The 22,936-nt window shown below is 39.2% G+C and overlaps 1 protein-coding gene across 1 annotated transcript; it reads left to right on the forward strand.

Moving 5' to 3' along the window:
- The first annotated feature begins 690 nt into the window (after positions 1-690).
- On the forward strand, positions 691-19,429 carry LOC103180389 (zygotic DNA replication licensing factor mcm6-A). Its single transcript, XM_007896211.2, has 17 exons — positions 691-889; positions 2,279-2,425; positions 2,734-2,844; positions 3,910-4,159; positions 8,334-8,499; positions 9,911-10,056; positions 10,743-10,893; positions 11,758-11,899; positions 12,608-12,749; positions 13,149-13,256; positions 14,174-14,329; positions 14,428-14,556; positions 15,862-16,023; positions 16,787-16,922; positions 17,295-17,450; positions 18,657-18,793; positions 19,125-19,429. The coding sequence occupies exons 1-17, from the start codon at positions 795-797 to the stop codon at positions 19,242-19,244; spliced, it is 2,454 nt and encodes an 817-aa protein (XP_007894402.1). The 5' UTR covers positions 691-794; the 3' UTR covers positions 19,245-19,429.
- Positions 19,430-22,936: the final 3,507 nt, after the last annotated feature.

The following is a 22,936-nucleotide window of genomic DNA, read 5'->3' on the forward strand; positions in this document are numbered from 1 at the left end:
AAGGGTATTCTTCAGACCAATCTTGTGATCCAGGTTTATGGATTTGACGAGCACCCTGTCAGCTCTGTGTCTGGGCTCCACTCTCTCACTCGCCTCTGTTTACGTCGCAGTAACGCAGGAACCCGGTCATTAAAACACTGAAAATAATTTGGCCGATTGTTTGTGGGACACTGCGGTGCGTAACTGGCTGCTGCGTTTCGCCCACAAAATATAGTCAGTTCACTTTACAGTGTATTCTGTGAAGCGCTTTGAGATGTCTCAAAGGCGCTACATCAAATTGCAAGGATTATTATTATTATTATTATTATAGGTTTGCCAGAAATTAAAATACGTTTGTAGCCCAAAGTCAACCAAATCCTAGCCCGAAAGTAGCCCAAATAATGCCTTGCCTCCTGTGGGTAGCAGAGTGACCAACCTGGGTTGGTGCTTTTCAAACTGCGTAAGAAAAGGTCTTCAAAGGCGGGAATGACACAGATTTGCAGAGGCCATTGCAAATGAAAACTTTTTTTAAAAAAAAGGTTTTTTTTTCACGCACAAAACAACAGCCCCACTCCGGCCGCTCGGCTCACCGGAAGTTCTGGGTTCGTCCGTGGGGGCGGAAGTCCCGCCTTCTCCTCGACAGCGCGTCCTTCCATTGGCTGGCCCGGGTCGGCGCGCCTTTCCATTGGTCCCGGAGTGGCGGGAACAGCTGGTCACGTGGGCAGCGCGAGCGGTGCGGGGGAACGAACGGTTCCGCTGTTGGTTGTCCGGTTTTGAATTGAATTCGGAATTTCAGCCGTTTAACGGAAGGAAACATGGACCTGACGGCGGCGGCGGCGGCGGGAGGGCAGCAGGTCAAGGACGAGCTGGCAGAGAAATGTCAGAAACTGCTGCAGGATTTCCTGGAGGAGTAAGTGCTGTGAGGGAGGGAGGGAGGGAGGGCGCTGGTCCCAGTCCTGGCACCAAACTTATCTTATTAACAATAATCTATTTTACTGTTAAAATAGATTATTATAATTGGGAGTTTAAATTCCCCGGAGAGGAGTTTTAAAAAGCCGAGATTCCTGACCCCCTCTTTCTCCCCAAACCTTCTCCCACCGACTACCCATTGACTGTCTTCCATGTCATGTGTTGATCTGCGGGCGCCGAGGATCACTGGCTGTAGCTGAGGGTTAGACCGCCCGCCTCGCAAGCGAGAGACCTGGGTTTGAGTTTCCTCACTCCACACTCCTCTGTTTACTTGGCAGTAAGTAGGAACCTGGTTGTTAGTCGATTGGCGGATCGCTTTTCCGGGGGTAATAGTTCCTTCAAAATAAATAATTTATCGCTCGATCCATGACTGTTTGTGGGCCGCTGCTATACGCAATTGGCTGCTGTGTTTCGCCCACAGAATTTACAGTCAATTCACTTTACAGAGTATTCTGTGAAGCGCTTTGAGACGTCTTGAACACGTGATAAGGCGCTGTATCAAATGCACGGATTATTATTATCCAAGTTGATGAAGATTTTAACCACTTTATCTTTGAGATTGAGAGATTGCCACCGCGGTGATTGTCCAGTGCCCTGGGACGCCTTTTCCGACATGAAGAGCACTATACACGTGTAATTTGTTGTTATTCCTGTAAGCCGAAGCCCTAACCGAAAGCTTGCCAGATAGTGCTCTCAATGCCAAGTTTTGTGGTTTTAGCTGGTTAGACTCCAGCAGTATCCCAGTGAATACTCTTGCGAACATGCACCTATTGCACCCGTGGAGTCCTGTAGCTCAGTGGTTAGAGCAAGCGAGACGCTTGGGTTCAATTCCAGGCAGCGCGAAACCTTGGGCAAGTTTCCTTACTCCACACGCCTAATAATAATCCCTCCAAAACAATAATAAATTGGTCATTTTCAATCCACGACTGTTTGTGGGACACTGCTGCCCCATTTTGCCCGCAAATAAATGATCACTTCACTTTACAGTATATTCTGTGAAGCACTTTGAGAAGCCTAGAAGACTTGAAAAGCGCTATATCAAATGCAAGGATTATTATTATATTAATTACTCCTTGGGATTAGGGAAGCAGGATGCAACACTCCAGGGAGAGACCGCGCATTCCAATAAATATCTTGGGAATTCCCATGTATAGGTGGGATGCATACAACTCAGTTTGGATTGGATACTCTTAAGCACAATGATGGGTTTCTGCGTGTATCAGCCATCTGGCTGACCAAAAAAAACAAATAAAGGACTGTTGTCTGCTCCTCTTTAGATTGCAGTATGTGGAAGCAGTTTTGTAGGAATAAACCTTTCTTCCTTATACAGATTCCAGAACAGTGATGGTGAGACTAAATACTTGCATGATGCTGAAGAGCTGATCCGCCCAGAGAGGAACACGCTTTCTGTGAGCTACATAGATCTGGAGCTGTATAACCAGCAGCTGGCTACCACTATTCAAGAGGAATTTTACAGGTAGAAAAAAANTACTTTTTGATCTTGGCATAAGATAAGCAAAAATAATGTAGAAAGATACAGAACTTCACATTGAAGACGCCGTTCGGCGTGGAAGACGATATATAAATCCCAAGTTGTTGTTATGTAACGTCATGCAATAGGTATTCAATAACTTTAATAGTATTTAAGATAAAACAATTTTGCTTTATTGGAGGGAAAATGTAAATTAAGCTTTTTTTAAAAAAAGCCTACCTCGCTGTAGAGAGAAAAGGAATAGCTACATTTTCTGTGTTATTATGGCTGAAGATTTTGCATTTTATTTCCAGGGTTTATCCTTTCCTTTGTCGAGCTGTTCGAAATTTTGCTAGAGATCATGGAAATATTCCACCAAACAAAGAGTTTTATGTCGCAATCCAGGACTTACCTGCCAGACACAAGTAAGAGATACTTTGATGTCTATATCAATATGGATAGATTTCAGTGAAATTTCTATGAGGTATATTGGATTGAAGTAATCTGTTAAAGTTGTATAGTAAAATTCAGTTAATTGAATAGTTTGGTTTATTGAATAGAATTTAGAGCTCCAGAGATGAATCTCATATTGTGTTTAGCCTGGTCATAAAAATAGTTTGTTTTATTGAATAATTTTCATTGTTAAATTGAGTATTCAATTAACAGAATTTCACTATATTTAGGTGAGAAAGAGACAGGTATTGCTGTCTAACATAAATACAATGGCCTTTTCAAATCATTATTGACTCGATTTGAAGAACTAATTAACTTGTCATTTCAGTGATTTGGCTGTTTGAGTCTGATCTGTATAAATCTCAAACAGTAGAACCTCACTAATCCGGTCACGTTTAAGAGTTTATATTCTATGCAAGCTTGGCATAACTCATACTTTGCATAAGTCGTATGAAGTGTATGGTCCCAACTAATACGACTTATGTGAGGATTAGTGTAGTAATAATCCTTCTATTTAGTAATAATTAATAATTACATTTGAAATAGAGCCCTTCAAGTCAACAGCAAATTGCATTTATTTTGTCAGGAGGATGTCTCAAAGCAGGGTACCCTTTGCAGAGTATACTGTAAAGTGGAGGACTTTATGGGTTAATTAATCTGGCTGTCAATTTGCACAAAGCAATGAACAGTCATGAAATGAATAAGTGAATTTTATTTGGGGAAATTGTTGGCCAGAAACTCCCTTCTGTCTTCATATAGTGCTCTGGGATCTTTAACGTCTACCTGAACAGGCAGACAAGACCTTGGGCAACACCACCTCCAAACATTGCAGCACATTGGAGGTGACTTAGAGGGGATAGTACTACCAACTGAGCCAAGCTGACACAATTAAATGTGGACTAAATTGGGGGTTTAATATTACAATGACTGGAGTTTTACTGTATTTAATCTGGTAACAATAATATACAAATTCTTCCATAAAAATAAATTTTGGATCAAAAGTTTAACCAGGTGACATTTGATTTACTCTAAACCAGAATAAGAGAACTGACTGGAGCAAAGATTGGAACCCTCCTGCGCATCAGTGGGCAAGTTGTTCGAACACATCCTGTTCATCCAGAGTTGGTCAGTGGAACATTTATGTGTCTGGACTGTCAGACAGTGGTCAAAGATGTGGAGCAACAGTTCAAGTACACACAGCCAAATATCTGCAGAAATCCTGTGTGTTCCAATAGGAGGAGGTTTATGCTGGATACTAACAAGTCACGATTTGTCGACTTTCAGAAGGTGAGCATTCAGCTACTATTAAACTTGGTCATTTTGTTTTTGATGTAGTGGTAAAACATTTTACATTTTAAAAATGATAAAATAAAACTTAGTTTGATTAATTTTTCTGGATTGTAGTGCTCCAGTAAAACTTGCATGTCTTATCTTTATAAATCGTATGATCACCTAATCATAGAATTATACAGCACAGAAAGAGGCCATTCGGCCCATCATGTCTGTGTTGGCTCTTTTAAAAGATTGATTATCCAAATCAATCCCACTCCCCCGCGCTCTCCCCATAGCCCTGCAAATTTGTCCTCCCCAAATAATTATCTACTTCCTCTTAAAAGTTGTTATCGAATCGGCTTTCACCACCCTTTCAGGCAAAGCATTCCAGATCCGAACAACTCGCTGTGTGAAAAAATTTCTTCTGAACCTCCCCTCTGTTTCTTTTAACAACATTTTAAATCGGTGTCCTCAGGTTACCGACCCACTCACCAGCGGAAATAGCTTCTCCTTGTTTACCCTATCGAATCCCCTCATAATTTTGAAACTTTATTAAGTCTCCTCTTAACTTTCTCTGCTCCAAGGAGAATAATTCCAGCTTCTCTAGCCTCTCCTCATAACTGAAGTCCCTCATTCCTGGTACCATCCTGGTAAATATCCTTTGCACCCTCCAATGCTTTGACATCCTTCCTAAAGTGCAGTGCCCAGAACTGAACACAGTACTCCAGCTGAGGCCTAACTAGTGTTCTATAAAGATTCATCATAGATTCCTGGCGTTTGTATTCTATTCTATTCCTATTTATAAAGCCTAGTATCCCATATGCTTTTTTTTAAACAGCTTTATCTATCTGTAGTACCACCTTCAAAGATTTACTTACATGAACCCCCAGGTCTCTCTGTTCCTTCACCCCTTTTACGATTATACCATCTAGCTTTTATTGCCTCTCACTCTTCCTTCCAAATAGCAACACATCACATTTCTCCATGTTAAACTTCATCTGCCATATGTCTGCCCATTTTATCAGTCTGTCTGTGTCTTGCAGTCTGCTACTATCCTCACCATTTACTACTTTTCCAAGCTTAGTGTCATCTGCAAATATGGAAATTGTACTCCCTATACCCATAACATAACTTGTAGGAGCACGAGTAGGCCATTCGGCCCTTCGAGCCTGCCCCGCCATTTAATTTTAAGGTTGTGACCCCTGGTTTTAGTTTCTCCAACCAGGGGAAAACAATCTCCCACTGTCTCCTCTATCATGCCCTTTGATGATCTTATAGGTTTCTATAAGATCCCCTCTAATTCTTCTATATTCTAGAGAATATAGGCCCAAATTGGTCAGCCTATCCTCGTAACTCATCCCCTTCATCCCTGGTACTAACCTAATAAATCTACGCTGCACCCCCTCCAAGGCAATTACATCCTTCCTTAAATGAGGAGACCAAAACTGCACACAGTATTCCAGGTGTGGTCTCACCAGGGCCCTATACAGTTGCAGCAAGACTTCCCTACTCTTATACTCTAATCCTTTCATAATGAATGCTAACATACCGTTCGCCTTCCTAATTGCTGCTGCACCTGCAGATTAACTTTCTGTGATTGGTGTACAAGGACACCCAAGTCCCTCTGGACGCTAACACATTCCAATCTCTCCCCTTCTAAAAAATAACCCGCTGTACTGTTTTTGCTACCCAGGTGGATGACTTCGTACTTCCCTACATTATACTTCATCTGCCACCTACCTGCCCAATCACCTAACCTATCTATGTCTCACTGCATTTTTTTAATGTCGTCCTCTGTGTTGACACTTCCTCCTAGTTTTGTGTCATCCGCGAATTTAGTTATATTAACTTCGATGTCCTCATCTAGATCGTTGATGTAGATGGTAGATAGTTGAGGCCCAAGGACTGATCCTTGTGGCACTCCACTAGTCACATCCCGCCAATCTGAAAAGGACCCGTTTATCCCTACTCTTTGTTTCCTACCCATTAACCATTCCCCAATCTACGTTAATATGCTCCCCCCAATTCCATGGCCTCTTATATTTTGGACTAACCTTTTATGCGGCACCTTATCAAATGCCTTCTGGAAGTCCAAATAGACCACATCCACTGATTCATCCATATCTAGTTTACTGGACATATCCTCAAAAAACTCTATGAGATTTGTCAAACATAACTTCCCTTTTGTAAAGCCATGTTGACTTGGCCTAATTATATTGTGCTCTCCTAAATACCGCACTACCACATCCTTAATCAATGATGCTAAAATTTTTCCTATCACTGATACCCAAGTCAAGGTCATTTATATAGATCAAAAAGAGAAGTGGTCCCAATACCGACCCCTGGGGGACACCAGCGCACGCTTCCCTCCAGTCAGAAAAACACCCGTTCAGCCCAAGTGGTATATTCACGCGAGGCCCATTCAGTTTCCTGTCAAAGCCACTTAGATTTCTTTGCACTTTTTGTATTTATTACCTCCTAACTCATAACGGTGCCCCTCATATCCTCCATTACTCCCCTTTTGGAGTCCTGTAGCTCAGTGGTTAGAGCACTCGCTTTGCAAGCGAGACACCTGGGTTCAATTCCAGGCAGGGCGAAACCTTGGGCAAGTTTCCTTACTCCACACACCTAATAATAATCCCTCCAAAACAAAACAATAATAAATTGGTCATTTTCAATCCACGACTGTTTGTGGGACATTGCTGTGCGCAATTGGCCTCTGTGTTTCGCCCACAAATATACAATCAATTCACTTTACAACATATTCTGTGAAGCACTTTGAGACGTCGAGAAGACGTGAAAAGCGCTATGTCAAATGCAAGGATTATTATTATTTTACTCAAGCACTTACCGGCTGGCTGCATTGAATCGTAGGAAACATAGTCTTGATCTGTTGACTGATGCGTGGAAGAACTTTTCCCGCGATTCCTTGCTGGTATATGCGGATGCTGCGACGCGTCAAGACACATTGAATTGTGGGAAATGTAGTCCTGACCTCTCATAGCCTGAGCATTTACTGGCTTCAGTGACAAACTACCACATGCGCACTCACCAGCTGCATTGAATTACACATGCTTATTGATTAAATCAGGTTTTACATTACTTATACAAGTTTGCTTGCAACTCGGGCTTCGCATAAGTTATTAAATGTTATGGTCCTGTCTACGAGCTTCACTGTACTAAACAAATTTAGATTCCAGTGCTCATTTTCATGTTGTACACCAACTATTTTTAATCATTAAATTCTGACACCTACTGATTTCTCTTTCCTGTGCTCTTTTGAGATTTCTCTCATCGAGACTACATCCTGTACTCTTTTAGTCATTGCTGTTCTCTCAACCATTCACTGGCTTGGCCATTCTTCCTTTGCCTACTTTGACCATTTCCTGCTTATGCACACAACATTCCTTTTCCTAGTATTGCCTTCCATTCACTCCTGCAAACATCATCCTTTGGCACACTCATCAATCCCTTCAGCAGTTGTAATGCATAGGCATTCATGTCATTTGGCTTCCTCAGTTCAATCCCTACCCTTTTAGGATGTGTGTCCAATCCTACTTCTTCCTCCTTTCTTTCTCAGACTCTGATTGTTACCTTGGTCAATGGTTGCAATTTGTCCACCTCCTTGCCCTGAATATGATATCTTTTTCTATGGAAGCAATTTAACACAGATTGGACTGCTTGCCCCTAATCTGCTTGAGTGGATTGTTAAATTCCAAATATTCATCCTAAATATTAGCATCATCCCACCAATTGAGAAAAATTATACCATACCAAAAAACAATGCCGTAGTTGAATGTGTGTGCAGTGATTTAAATCCGTGACTAGAAACTGGGCCCTCAAATATACTAAAATGGGGACTGAATGTAGAAAATGCTGATCGTCAGTGTAAGGTCTGTGCAGATAAAATAACTCTATGGAATCCCATGCAATTTTTCAGCATTGGTACACAATGGACTTTTTAGTGTTTCTTGTCTTGCTTCTTTGACAAAATAATAATTTTTTGAAACCGTAATAAAGTATATTATTTTACATTAGCGCCACCTTTATCTTTACCAAAGAGCTCTTGTTACTGCATTAAGTGCAAGCAAAGGAACTGCAGTATTTTATTTCTGTTGGATAAAGAATCATTAGTTTCTTTGTTCTTGATCAATTAAGTAGCTAACTCGCCACTGCTTTGCATACTCAGGTTCGTATTCAGGAGACTCAGGCCGAGTTACCCCGTGGCAGTATTCCCCGCAGTGTGGAAGTTGTCTTGCGTGCAGAAGCTGTGGAATCCGCACAGGCTGGTGATCGATGTGATTTTACAGGAATGCTGATTGTAGTTCCAGATGTATCTCAACTGTCTACACCAGGTATGAAGTAAAGTGAACATTAGTTAAGATCAAATACAACTTGCTGATTTTGATTTGTAACAGCGAGGTGAGATGTAATTGAATAGAAAAGTGACTAAAGTGTAAACTGAATATTGTAAAGAATTTGTAACCCAAGAAACCCATAACATGACATGTAGGAACAGGAGTAGGCCATTCGGCCCTTCGAGCCTGCCCCGCCATTCAATCATGGCTGATCTTCTAATCTAACTCCAGCTAATAACCTGACCCTGTCTTATCCCCATATCCCTTAATCCCTTTTGCAATAAGAAATCTATCTATCTCAGTCTTGAATATGTTCAAGGACTGAGCGCCAACAGCCCTTTGGGATAGTGAGTTCCATACATTCACCACCATTTGAGTGAAGAAGTTCTTCCTCAACTCAGTGCGAAAGGGCTGCCTCTGATTTTAAGGTTGTGACCCCTGGTTTTAGTTTCTCCAACCAGGGGAAACAATCTCCCACTGTCTACTCTATCATGCCCTTTGATGATCTTATAGGTTTCTATAAGATCCCCTCTAATTCTTCTATATTCTAGAGAATATAGGCCCAAATTGGTCAGCCTATCCTCGTAACTCAACCCATTCTTCCCTGGTACTAACCTAATAAATCTACGCTGCACCCCCTCCAAGGCAAGTACATCCTTCCTTAAATGAGGAGACCAAAACTGCACACAGTATTCCAGGTGTGGTCTCACCAGGGCTCTATACAGTTGCAGCAAGACTTCCCTACACTTATACTCTAATCCTTTCATAATGAATGCTAACATACCGTTCGCCTTCCCAATTGCTGCTGCACCTGCAGACTAACTTTCTGTGATTGGTGTACAAGGACACCCAAGTCCCTCTGGACGCTAACACCCAGCCAATACTATTCAGCTGTTGAAGGATTGTGTTCCAAGTTGGGAGAAAGTATATTTCAACTTGCTAATTTTGCAATATAAACATAATTGTTTGTATTCATTCTAAGCAGAAATAACTGTTCTAGTAATATGTTTGTATTTCTACATCAGGCTTTCAGTTTATTCACATTGTAAACGTACAAAAATCCTATATACTATCAGGTAAATAACCTGAAATCCCTCCAAAGACAATTTGTAAGTGATTTTGTAGATTTGATCCTTGCCACTTCATTAATATTTGTTAATTTTACAAATGGTAAGTTCCTAAGAAAGAATGACACTAATGCAATAGAAATTCGAGTAATTGGCAAGAGCCAAACAAAGTTCATTTTAGTGGTTTGCGGTTTTGGCTAGACATGATGTTTTATTGCTGCACCTTGCAATGTCCATTGTCGCTGACAGATTCATTGATGGATACTATTTTGGACTTTGTGTAACAACTGATCTGTAATGTAATTTGGTTGTTTTAAATCAATACTGTTATATTGCTTTAGGTATTCGTGCTGAGACTGGTTCCCGTGTTGGTGGTGTTGAAGGATATGAAGCTGAAGGAGTCCGAGGTTTACGTGCATTGGGTGTACGTGATTTGTCCTACAAACTGGCCTTTTTAGCATGTCACGTGGCACAGACAAATCCACGGGTAAGTGTTGTTGGTGTTTTTGTACAGGATATTAATATTCTAGACAAGGGAAGTTTGTACGTGAAAAGGTGCTTTTTTATAGTGCCTACCTCTCCGACCTCCTAACCCCATGTTAGCCTGTCCGTTCCCTCCGCTCGGCGGACTGGCCTGCTTCAGGTCTCTTGCACTTCCCACCCCACCATTGGGCATTCAGCATCTCTGCCCTCAAAATTTGGATCTTTATCCCACAATCCCTGTCTTGCCTCCTTCAAGTCCTGTCTAAAGATCTTCCTCTTCGACCTTGCCTTCAGCCACCCTGCCACGCCCCTAACCTCCATCCCTCCTGACCTCAACTCCCAGCTCGGTTCCAAAACCCTTGACTGTCCAGCGCCCTGGGATGTCTCTGACGTGAAGCGCACTATACAAGTGTAATTTGTTGTTGTTGTCATCTTAGGCTATGAGCATTAAATCTTGGCGTCAGTCCTATGGAGCTTGAACCTACAGTTTTCTGACCCTGAGTTGAGAGTGCTGCCAATTGAGCGAAAATTAGATGTGTAAAATGTGACATTTGTCCTGAATGAATATCTTAACTGGAATTTCTTATTAAAACTGTAACCACAGTCAGACAGAGGGAATGTTTGAGAAGATTAAATTAAGATTTTTCAGTGTCTTAAGTGTATGAGGCTAAAGTTGTCATTTTCTTTCAGTTTGGTGGTAAAGAGATAAGAGACGAAGAACAAACTGCAGAAAGTATTAAAAATCAGATGACCGTTCAGGAGTGGGAGAAGGTGTTTGAAATGAGCCAAGACAAGAACTTATATCACAATCTCTGTACAAGCCTCTTTCCCACCATTCATGGTAAGTGATATTTTGTAAGTTCTCTAAATGTTTCATGCATTATAATAATAATAATCCTTCCATTTCATATAATACCTTATTACGTCAGAAGTAAGGGTCTCAAAGTGCTTCCCAGAATTTACTTTAGGATGTAATGTCTGTATTTTATAATCGAACATGGTAGCTAATTTGCACACAACAATATCCCACAAATAGCCATGAAGCAATTGACCAGTTTTATCTGTGAGGTTGTTGGTTTAGGATACTGGGAGAAACTTCTGTTTCTTCAACTAGTAGGATGGGATCAGCCAAAATAGTCAATTAGGGCCTTGATTAACATCTCAACTGTATGACGGTACCTCTGACAATGCAGCTCACCCTTAGTCTATGAGCTCAGAGTTTCAATATGAAGCTTGAATCCATAACAATTGTCTGGAGAAAGAGTGCTAAAAGCAGCAGTAGTGAGCACACTTGTCAATTTATTAAATGGAATATTGCTGTGAGTGGCTACTTTTGTTAAAAAGAATGAAGCCCTGCCACATTTATGAACTGCCATCAATTTAAAAGAAGCAGAACCTTTTTTATTCCTAGTCTAAGCCTTGTAGAGGACTGGCAATTACTGGAAACACATTGAGAGGTATATTGCATCCACCTAATATCAAATTGAGGTGAACAATGATTTTAAATTCTCGTAGGTAGCTGGGTAATGCTATTTTGGCTCATTAATGTTTTAATGAGTTGTATAGAGCTGCAAGTTAAAGATTTTCTTTTTTTTATTAACGCTTGTACTTCTACAGGGCAAAAAACTTTGCAAAAAGCTAGTTTAGGATACAATACTTGTGAGCAAAGGGACATGATGAGTTAAATGTCTTGAATATGTTTTAGGTAATGATGAAGTGAAACGAGGAGTCTTGCTGATGCTTTTTGGAGGTGTTCCAAAAACTACAATGGAGGGAACATCGCTGCGTGGCGATATTAATGTTTGCATAGTTGGAGACCCAAGCACAGCTAAGAGCCAGTTCCTTAAGTAAGTTGTACTCAGCTAGTTTATCCAATTCTGATAATAAGTACTTGTGAAGTTCAATATCACAAATGTTCCCTCTGTTATCCAATCTGTTAGTAATAGTCACTCCTTTAATTAATGTATTGCACAGATGCTAATTCTATTTGATTAAGGGCTTCACCAAAAAGAAATGTAATGTCAATTATAGAAAGAAGACTCCACTGGTATTGAATTATTAAATGCAATTAATTAATTGACAAGGTGATAAACTATCCCTAACAAATTTGCATCGACCATGTTGATTATTTTAATGGGTGCAGTACCCTGGTTTATTGGCACTCTATTTTGTGCCAAGGAATAGAATAATATGGGTTTATGCGCATAATTCCTTTGTATACTATTTCGTGAACAATGAAAAGCGGTACAGGTACTTCTCCTTTGGTGATTGTATATCAAAGCAAGAACCGCCCTGTGTTACACCTGTATACCTTATGTCCTTGACAAAGTCTTGGGAGTTATTTGTCTGCCTTTTTTGGCCCAGGGTAGCTTAGAAAAAAAGTAGGTCGAAAGGAAGAGAAAATTCTGATAAATTGTGTTGGTATTCAAGTGGTAAATTTGTTTTTCATTTAATATTCTTATGAATAAAATATAGTTTATCTCTTTACAAAAATGGAAATTCACTGAAGGTTATGGTCTTTATTATAATTGGTTTATTTTTCTATATAAAACCAGGCACGTGGAGGAATTCAGTCCTCGTGCAGTTTACACAAGTGGTAAAGCCAGTAGTGCTGCTGGTCTGACAGCTGCAGTTGTAAGAGATGAAGAATCACATGAATTTGTCATTGAAGCTGGAGCATTGATGCTTGCTGATAATGTAAGTGTTGTTTGTACTACTTATTCTTAATTGTTGCATAGATTTGGTCTGAAATCCAATGAATGGTACTAGTTTAATGTTACTCTGAATTGCTGTACAAAAACAGCTGGCAAATATTTGCACTGCTCATGGGCTCCATTGTTCTTTTAATTCTGCAGTACTGGGTTTCTGTCACCAGAGCCCCTCATGAGCTTTAACCTTCAGCATAGTGTAATATTATTTTGTGTACTGTAAAATCTTGGTAGCACTTTCAGCATTAACTTGTGGAATTTCTTTTGTAGTTTACATTTACTATGATAGAAAATTAGTATAATATTTCTTTATATACCATGGTTGAGTCAGAACAACTTTCGACTTCCTAAGTGAAACCTATATCAACTAAATGCTTTCTGTTTTTAGGGTGTTTGCTGCATTGATGAATTTGATAAGATGGAGACAAGAGACCAAGTGGCTATCCATGAAGCTATGGAGCAACAGACCATCTCCATCACTAAAGCAGGAGTAAAGGTAGCTAGTTAAAATAATCAAACTACCTTTGAGTGTTTACTCTGAATAAAATCCTGAATGTGCTTCTCATAGAACATATTTATATGAAGCTATATTTAACTTGATGGCAGAGTCTTACACCGGTTCCAAAAAATAGGCTGATTTTTTTCACAGTCTCGTATATAACAAATGTTTTGCCCACAAAATATACAGTCAGTTCACTTTACAGTATATTCTGTGAAGCGCTTTGAGACGTCTAAAAGACATGATAAGGTGTTATATCAAATGCAAGGATGATTATTATTAACTCTCCTAACTTACAAGTGCTAGCTAATCTATAGGGATTCATACCTTTGGGTGATGATTCAATTCGGCAAGTTTTCAGCTCGATGAACTGATGGTGAAAAAATAATGCAGTAATAAAGCAATATTATTGTGATACTTAACACTGAGTACTATGAACACTCTGCACATGCTAGTAAAATCTTTAAGCCCAACTATTGACCAGAAGTGGGCGGGGGGACAAACCCACAACCAATCTTCAGTTGGACCGGAAATAGTGATGTAACATCAGTTAAGAAACGCATACAATTTTAGGTTATTAATTAGTATTAATATGTAAGGTAAGTCTTTATAGAAATTTTAAATTAGGATTTTTCTGGATTAAGATGTTTGACATAGACGGTAGACATTAAAAAGGAATTTAAAATGTTTGGTAAATTTCAAAGCAAAGGAGGACTTGATTCATAATAGAAATCTACACGTCAGGAGGTTCTGCGTGGGCAAATTTGTCTTTTTAATAAGGAAGTGAGAGTTTTGGGAGTGTGCCTTGTGATTCTCATCGAAACCTAACATTGTATAAATAATATTGGACTTTGCATTAGCAGCAAGTTAAGTATCAAAATTAATTACTAAAAAAACCCTCTGTTTTGGCATAGGCAACATTGAATGCCAGGACTTCAATTTTGGCTGCAGCAAATCCAGTCGGTGGACGATATGACAGGTCTAAGTCTCTAAAACAGAACATAAATCTCACAGCTCCAATCATGTCTCGATTTGATTTGTTCTTCATTCTGGTTGATGAATCTAATGAGGTAGGAATATTGGTCATATTCACAATGCTATTTGAAAAGCTTTTCCATTTTCCGCAAACTTGATTTTAACTATTTTTTTTAAAAAAAATCTGAACCAGGTTACAGATTACGCCATTGCCAGACGTATAGTGGACCTTCATTCTCGAATTCAAGAATCCATTGAACGAATCTATTCCTTGGATGACATCAGGCGGTACTTGTTGTTTGCAAGACAGTTCAAACCAAAGGTCAGTTACACCATGAAATGCAATGTTTGAGTAAATAATTTCTGTGTAATAAATGTATTAAATATTGAATAAATAATTTGTGTGGCATTACACAACAACAGCAACAACAAAATTACATTTGTATAGCGCCTTTCATGTTGGGAGGCACTGTGATGTCAATAAAGTACACTTGGAATGAGAAGTTGGCAAAAAGAGAGTCAGTTCTGTTTAACAAAGTCAGTCTGGCTCAGTTGGTAAAAATCTGACCTCTGGGTCAGAAGGTTGTGGATCCAACGTATTGGATCAGTTAGTCAGTCTGGCTTAGTTGGTAACTCTTATAATAATAATATAATCCTTGCATTTGATATAGCACTTTTCATGTCTTCTCAATGTCTCAAAGCGCTTCACAGAATAGACTCTTGCCTCTCGAGTTGTGGGTTCAAATCCTGTTAGGGACTTAGAGTTCATGGTCCATTGCTGACATTATGAGGGGGCGTTGCATTGTTGAATGAGCCATCCTTCAGGTGAGATTTAACAGTCCTGTGGAGATCTAGCGTATTGGTTAGAGCACTCGACTCACAAGCGAGAGGACCAGGGTTTGATTCCCGGGCAGGGTGAAACGTTAGGCTAGTTTCCTTACTTCTCATGCTTCTGTTTACCTAGCAGTATGTAGGAACCTAGTTGTTAGTCGATTGGCAGATGGCTTTTCCGCAGGTAATAATCCCTTCAAAAAAAAGTGTTTATTCAATCCACAACTGTTTGAGACACTGCTGTGCGCAATTGGCTGCTGGGTTTCGCCCACAAAAATACAGTCAATTCACTTTACACTATATTCTGTGAAGCACTTTGAGACGTCTCAATGACGTGATAAGGCACTATATCAAATGCAAGGATTATTATTATTAACAGGTCTACCTGTTCAGGTGGATACTAAAGAACTGACAATTATTTGAACAGAGAACAAGATCCTCCCCAAGTCCTGGCTCACATTTGTCCAGGTACATTTGTCATTCAACTTCTGGTTGTGAGAAATTCACTTACAAATAATCACTAACTCAACACTAATTATTGTGAGATGCTTTGAGATTTTTCAGTGTGATAAGACTATCAAATAATGTATTATAAGATTATAGGTCAATATTTTACATTTTAAATTTACAATTTTATTCATGACTGTACAAAATGGAAAGATTGATCATATATTCTTGGGCGCAGGGCATTATCTGCCATGATTTTGAGTTTGCTATAACTACTGTATTTAAAAACAAACTGCCGGGCTTATGCTTCCTCAATCAAAGTATGATTTCAGTCACATTGCTTTTCCAGATCTCGAAGGAATCCGAAGACTTTATAGTTGAACAATACAGACGTCTCCGTCAGAGAGATGGCTCTGGAGTGACCAAGTCAGCGTGGCGGATTACAGTACGCCAGCTGGAGAGTATGATTCGCCTCTCTGAATCCATGGCTAGGATGCATTGTTGTGACGAGGTATGTAGAATAAATTTAAGTGTGCACTGAATGATTCGGTTTAATATTGAAGGAAAAAAATGATGGCTTAGAAAATTGCAACTCCTTTTAGTATCACAACGTATTGGATCAGTTAGTCAGTCTGGCTTAGTTGGTAACTCTTATAATAATAATATAATCCTTGCATTTGATATAGCACTTTTCATGTCTTCTCAATGTCTCAAAGCGCTTCACAGAATAGACTCTTGCCTCTCGAGTTAGAAGGTTATGGGTTCCACATTGAGACTTGGACCTCACAGGTTCAATCCACTTTAGAGTACATTCTGTTACGTGCTTTGATGTCTCAACGAGGTGATCGGGCACTATATCAAATGCAAGGATTGTTATTATTTGTGCGAGGTGCCATACTGATGAACAATATCAAATGAAATATAAAATTTAGGCTTGTCTGTCTGTTCAGGTGAACATTACAGATCTTGTTGATTTTTCAAAAAGGGGAGAGTTTCTCCTAGTGCTGGCCCACAATCCTCCAGAAAAAAGAATGGTCATTCAGTTCATGGCTATGGGACGTTGCTATCTATGTATATTGTGGCATCGTAAACTGTATTTGCTTACATTGTCACTATACTTTACAGTGAACCCTGTGAAGCACTTTGAGACATGTTGGGAAGGTGATTAGGCGCTGTATCAAATGTATTATATTTACAGACAAGCAATCACTGGGTGTGGTAATTTTCTGCAGGCTAGATCAGGTAACAGTAAATGATGTTTTTGGCTCCTGTAGGTGCAGCCTAAGCATGTCAAAGAAGCTTTCCGCTTGCTGAACAAATCCATCATTAGAGTGGAGACTCCAGATGTAAATTTTGACCAGGATGAAGAACAAGAAGCAATGGAAGAGGAAACCCCTGAAGGGACTAATGGTAAAGTAACACTAAATGAAAAGCATTTGTTGTAATTATCCAGTGACCAGTGCCTTGATTAATTATTTCATTCCTCTTCTGTTTCTTAAGGATCTATTTCAGGAACTGAAAGGGCAATGAACACACCTGAATGTTTTTAGCTGCAAGTTAAACTTCAGTACTGAATACAGGCTGGATTAATATTCCACATAACTGAGATGAATTAAGTATTGGGAATGATTTGTTTTAGTTAGTTGCGTTTATGATCTTTCAAGTCTTGTATGATCCCCAGTGACCAGTGTCCTTCCTATTGTAAATCCTGGTAGATTACTAAAGTGTATGCCCACTTTAGAGGATTTCAATTGTTCCAATAAAAATTACTTGTTTTGACAGGACATTCTGTTATTCCAAATGGAATCAATGATGCCAGTAGCCACCCTGATAGTGGTGCCAAAGAAGAAGTGTCTAAATCGATAATAAGAATGTCTTTTGTGGAGTATCGCAAGATTTCTAATCTTATTGTCCTCCACCTACGGAAGCTGGAAGAAGGTAAGATTTTATGCAGTGGCTAAATTGTACATTGCAGCTTAAAACAATTTGTTGAAGTAGTAGCTCTATATTCAGATGTGCAGAGATATCCTACAATTACAGTGCTTGAAACTTGGGTTCTAAGTAAGGAGACAAATCCTTGTCTTTACTATTTTGGCAGTGGACACTTTTGTATTGACCAATAATTGACAGAGATAGTATAAGAAAGTGTTTGTAGGAGGATTTTTACTTGTATCTCACTCAACAGCACTTAAACCTAAGATCAAACTGGTTCTTCACTCTGTTTTTCTTCGTAAGCTCCTTGGGACGGCCTTCTGACATGAAAGGCGCTATACAAATGTTATTTTGTTGTTGTTTTAATTCTGCTGGGGCTCAAACAGCAATTACAATGCTGACCTAAACGCTGCTGTTCACAGGCTGCTGTTCTCTACTTCACCTGATTCTTCCACATGAATATCTTGGAAAGAGTGTTTAAAATCTAATAACTACATTGAGTTGCATTACCATTAGTGTTATTGGCTTCCTTAAATAATCCTTGCATTTGATGTGTAATAACATTCAAAAGAATATCTTAAAGTACACTTCACAGGTATTTGACAAATGTAGTTGATGTGTGAGCAAACGTAACAGCCAATTTGTTTTCAGCAAGGTCCTACAAAAACTATGAAGTCACCAGTTTGATTGAAAGGCAGAACGCTGGGAGAAGCTTTGTGAATAGTATCATTAATAGCCACACGAACAGCACCTCCGTTTGACATTTTCGCCCACAACATCTACAGTCGATTCATTTTATAGTATATTCCGAAGCGATTTGAGACATCTCATCAATGTGATGTAGCAATATATTAAATGCAGGAATTATTATTATTTTAGTTTCTCCATGTGCACAGTGTGGCAAACAGGTGCAGCTATTCTACTTGCTGAAGTAGCTGTGACAGTTTTGTCAATGATAGGTGCCTTGACTTCATGTTTTTCAGATAAGTTTGATATATAACTACATTTACTGCACAATTGTTTTGATATCTTGTTGGATTATTTGAATCATAACAGTCAGATACTAATAACAATGCCCAAAAGTGCTTGAAAGTTTTCTGTTCAATCTCGCTTTCAAAAATGGGAATGACTGCAGTAAACTCAGGCTTCAATATTTCTGTGCTAATGATGACATTTTGAATATTAACAGCTTTGCAATTTATTCATTCACAGAAGAAGATGTTTCACCAAAGAGAAGTGATCTTATTGACTGGTACTTAAAGGAAATTGAATCAGAAATCGATTCAGAGGAAGAGCTAATTAACAAGAAGAAACTAATTGAGAAAGTTATTCACAGACTTGTTCACTATGTAAGTAACGCTATCACAATTCTGTTGTAATATGATTAGTTTTGACATGTTTGGTCAGTGTCTTGTGTCTTCAGTATTGAATAAAGCAGAAATTCAGTTAATTAAGAAGTTAAAACATTTTGTACTATCATGCACATTAGATGATGTTAAGATATTTCACATAGAATCCTTGACATTAGACAGGAGACACGCAGCCTATCAGTGTAGCCTGCATTTCAACCAGAGTTCTAGAATTGAAAGTGTATAGTGGAAACCAGTCAGCTAGAATCGGTATTTTAAAGTTAACTTATCACATGGTCGAGTCTTGATATGCGTTTGAATTTATCCACAGGATCACATTCTGATCGAATTGAAACGCACTGGCCTGAAGAGCCGAAAAGAGGAGAGAGATGAAACATTGGAGCTGGATCCCTATCTGGTGGTCAACCCCAATTACACATTAGAAGATTAAATCTGCATTAGATGTTTGTGGCATTGATGGCTATTTTCATCAATATCACCAATGGACCCTTAAAATCAAGGGATACCAACTTCTAAGTGAGGTACAAATACTTCTGCTTTTATCTATGCAGGTTGTAGAAAGGAATTGCTTTTTATGAAAGTGTTGAATTTTGACTTACCTGAACTGTTTTATACGATTAAAATTTTGAGAGCTTTTACACTTTTTAAAAATCCGATAGTGCTGTGCTACTTTTACAGACTTGCTCTGCTTACACCTAAACAAACTTGGTTATATTTCAAACCTGCTTCTGTAATGACTGTTAATAAAATACTTGAAATACAAACCTGTTTCTTGCAGTTTCTAGTTATATTTTATAGGATTATGTCATTATTTCAGCCTCTAAGATGATGAAACAAGTGATTATTATATCAAGATTATGATGGAATCTAAAACAGGCCAGTTTGATGCTGGCAATTTAACACTGTTTGAGGAGGGAGAGAAATCAAGTTGCAGTATTCAACTTATAACGGTTTATGGTACAGTTACTGGCTCAAAGGGGCATTAAGAGGTTTGGAACAGGAAATAGTGTGGATGGGAGGAAATATATATTCAGTTTGAAATAAATGCACATTAACATGAGGATCTTTTACCAACCCAATTCATATTAGATAAGATGAATAGTTATTACCAGCATAATAACTGATCCCACACTAGCTTTCCTAAGTGAATGGATTTCATAAAATCACTTTCAATTCCATATGTACAGAAGTTACAAAATCATATACTTTCAGCTAAAGCATCATACATTTTATTGTTTTTGGTCACAAATTTAATATAACCAAGTTCTGTGCCCCTATACAATGATGAACGATTCCCATTTTTTAAAAAAAATCTGGAAGCTTCTTGTTATATGATTTGCGGACATACCACTTACTCTCAGAACCAATGGAGGGTCCCATTTGTGTATAAACTCTGGTAACACTTAATTTCTGTATTAGTTTATGAGCAGTATATACTGGAAATAAAATTGCCAAGCAAGCAACAGTTTATGAGCAGTATATACTAGAAATAAAATTGCCAAACAAGCAACAGTAGATAGCTTAATCTGCAATAAGTAATTTTTTATCAATACATTTTGCATTGCATTGTCATCATAAATGAAAGATTAAAATTGACCCTTCATCCGCCCACATAAACTTCTAAATATGATTGATATTTGAGTTTGGATGGCTATTGCATATTTAAACTTTGTTCTCATAAATAACTACCATAATTATGCTGACATTTCATTTTTTCCTTTATTGTCATGGAGAAAAATCTGTTATGAATTGGAGCTACATGCATAAAAATGTTAACATCAAGATTACTACAGACTGACTCCACAATAAACCTAATTTCAGAACACCACAACTATTTACTCCACTTTACAGCATATCCTATGAATCATTTTGAGTTGTCTCAACGATATGTAAAATCTGGTCATCTGATATCAGGTCATCTATACCAAGAATTATTAATAGACCAACCAGATACAATAAAGAAAAAAAATGTATCTAGCTTCCTGAACAACAACAAGATTCCATTTATAGAGCGCCTTTCACGTTGGGAGGACGTCCCAAGGCGCTGGACAGTTCGGTCAGGTCCCGAGCAGGGGGGAAATGGTCAGGGGGAGGGAAGGGGAGGGAGCGAGGAGGGGGTAGAGAGTCGAGAGGAGAGCTGAAGGTACTGTCAAAGAGAAAGGTCTTGAGACCGGCCTTGAAGGAGGAAAGGGAGGAGGCGGCGAAGGCACTGGGTGATAGAGTTCCAGAGCCTGGGGGTTGAGAGGCTGAAGGCCCGGCCACCGATGGTAGGGCGGTTGGGGCGGGGGATGTGGCGCAGACCGGAGCCAGAGGAACGGAGGGTACGGGCAGGTAGGTAGGGGGATAGTAGGTCAGAGAGGTAGGAGGGAGCAAGGCCGTGAATGGCCTTGTAGGTGAGGATGAGGATCTTGAATTCGAACTAAATACATTTCAAACTGATAAGAGCTAAAGTACTGCAAATTGCTGGTAATCTGAAATAAAATCAGAAGTCGCTGGAAACACTCAGCAGGTCAGGCAACATCTAAGGAGAAAGGAAAGTGAATCATTGACCTGAAACGTTAACTAATTTTCCTCTCTCCATAGATGCTGCCTGACATTTAAATCTTGTTTAAAGCTTACAAGCAGAGAAAAGTACCAGGTGTCCAGATTTGTTGCAGATTGATGGTTTTAGGGCAGCCAGTATCTGACGCAAGCCGTCATGCTTAAACAAATCCTAACTATGAAACCCATCTGCACAGGGAAATTCCCATGTATTGGAATGCACATACTCTTCCCTGGAGGGACTCATCCTGCTTACCAAATTCCAGAGAATATTGGGTACAAACTCGAAAAAGCCTAGGCTTGGGGGACCTACAGATTGTGCATTAGGTACTGCTGGAGTTAAACCAGCTAAAGCTGTACGGTTGGGCATTGAAAGCGACATCTGTAAAGCTTCCTGTTTTGTGTCCAGCTAAGACCACCTTACACATTTGAGCTTTGGCTTGCAGGGTTAAGAGAAGTTGGGTGGGAAGAATCCCTGCCCTCAGTGACTGAAAAATTTATGTTCAAAAACAGATATTCACATAAAGCCATCAATCTCAAGAGCATCAGCTACAGCATTTTACACCCAGTATCAATCAGCAAGAATCATAGAATCCCACAGCACAGAAAAAGGCCATTCGGCCCGGTGCCAGCTCTTCGAAAGAGCTATTCAATCAGTCCCACTCCCCTGTTTTTTTTCCATAGCGTTGCAATTTTTTTCTTTTCAAGTAAATATCCGATTCCCTTTTAAATAAATAATAATCCTTGCATTTGAAATAGGGGTTTTTACGTCCTCTGGACGTCTCAAAGTGCTTCACAGAATATATTGTAAAGTGAATTGACTATATTTGTGGGCAAAACATGGCAGCGAATAGCACACAGCAGTATCCCACAAACAGTCGTGGATTGAGTGATCAAATTATTATTGTGTTTTTTTCTTGAGGGATTATTGTCAGGCGTGTGGAGTAAGGAAACTTGTCTCAGGTTTCGCCCTACCGAGAATCAAACCAAGGTCTCTCGTGTGTGAGGCGAGTGCTCTAACCACTGAGCTACAGGATTCCACTTTTGAAAGTTATTATTGAATGCTTCCTCCACCGTATCAGGCAGGCAGAACAAATCATGAAAATATTCTCTAAATATTTCAAACTTCTTAATGCAAACAACCAACCTTCCCAACTAAATGTGAACCAAACTTGCTAGATTCATCAATCCCTTCACACTGACATTACTGAATAGCCTGACACATCCTTCCAATTTACAGAAAAACATGCATAATGATTCTTAACAATAATTCCACTCTCCATATTCATGATAAACAAAATATTGAAAAGTACTGAAAATTTAAATTAGATTGTGATCAGGTCCCTTTTATGGACTGTACCTTGTTTCATCGCATGATCATGTAACCTTCAAAGTAACCAATAATAAAATAGATTATTGATGTTGCAACTCCATTATCAGCGCTAAATTAAGCTATAAATTGCTTTAGAACGTTCCCAATGCATCATTGCCATGAATGAAGCAATAGACATCTAACCATGGCTCTGTGCAACATTTTCTTAATTTTGTTTTCCTTGAGTCTGTCTAATGCACATCACAAAG

This window comes from Callorhinchus milii, unplaced genomic scaffold (assembly GCF_018977255.1).
Source record: "Callorhinchus milii isolate IMCB2004 unplaced genomic scaffold, IMCB_Cmil_1.0 Scaffold6, whole genome shotgun sequence".
Taxonomy (NCBI): domain Eukaryota; kingdom Metazoa; phylum Chordata; class Chondrichthyes; order Chimaeriformes; family Callorhinchidae; genus Callorhinchus; species Callorhinchus milii.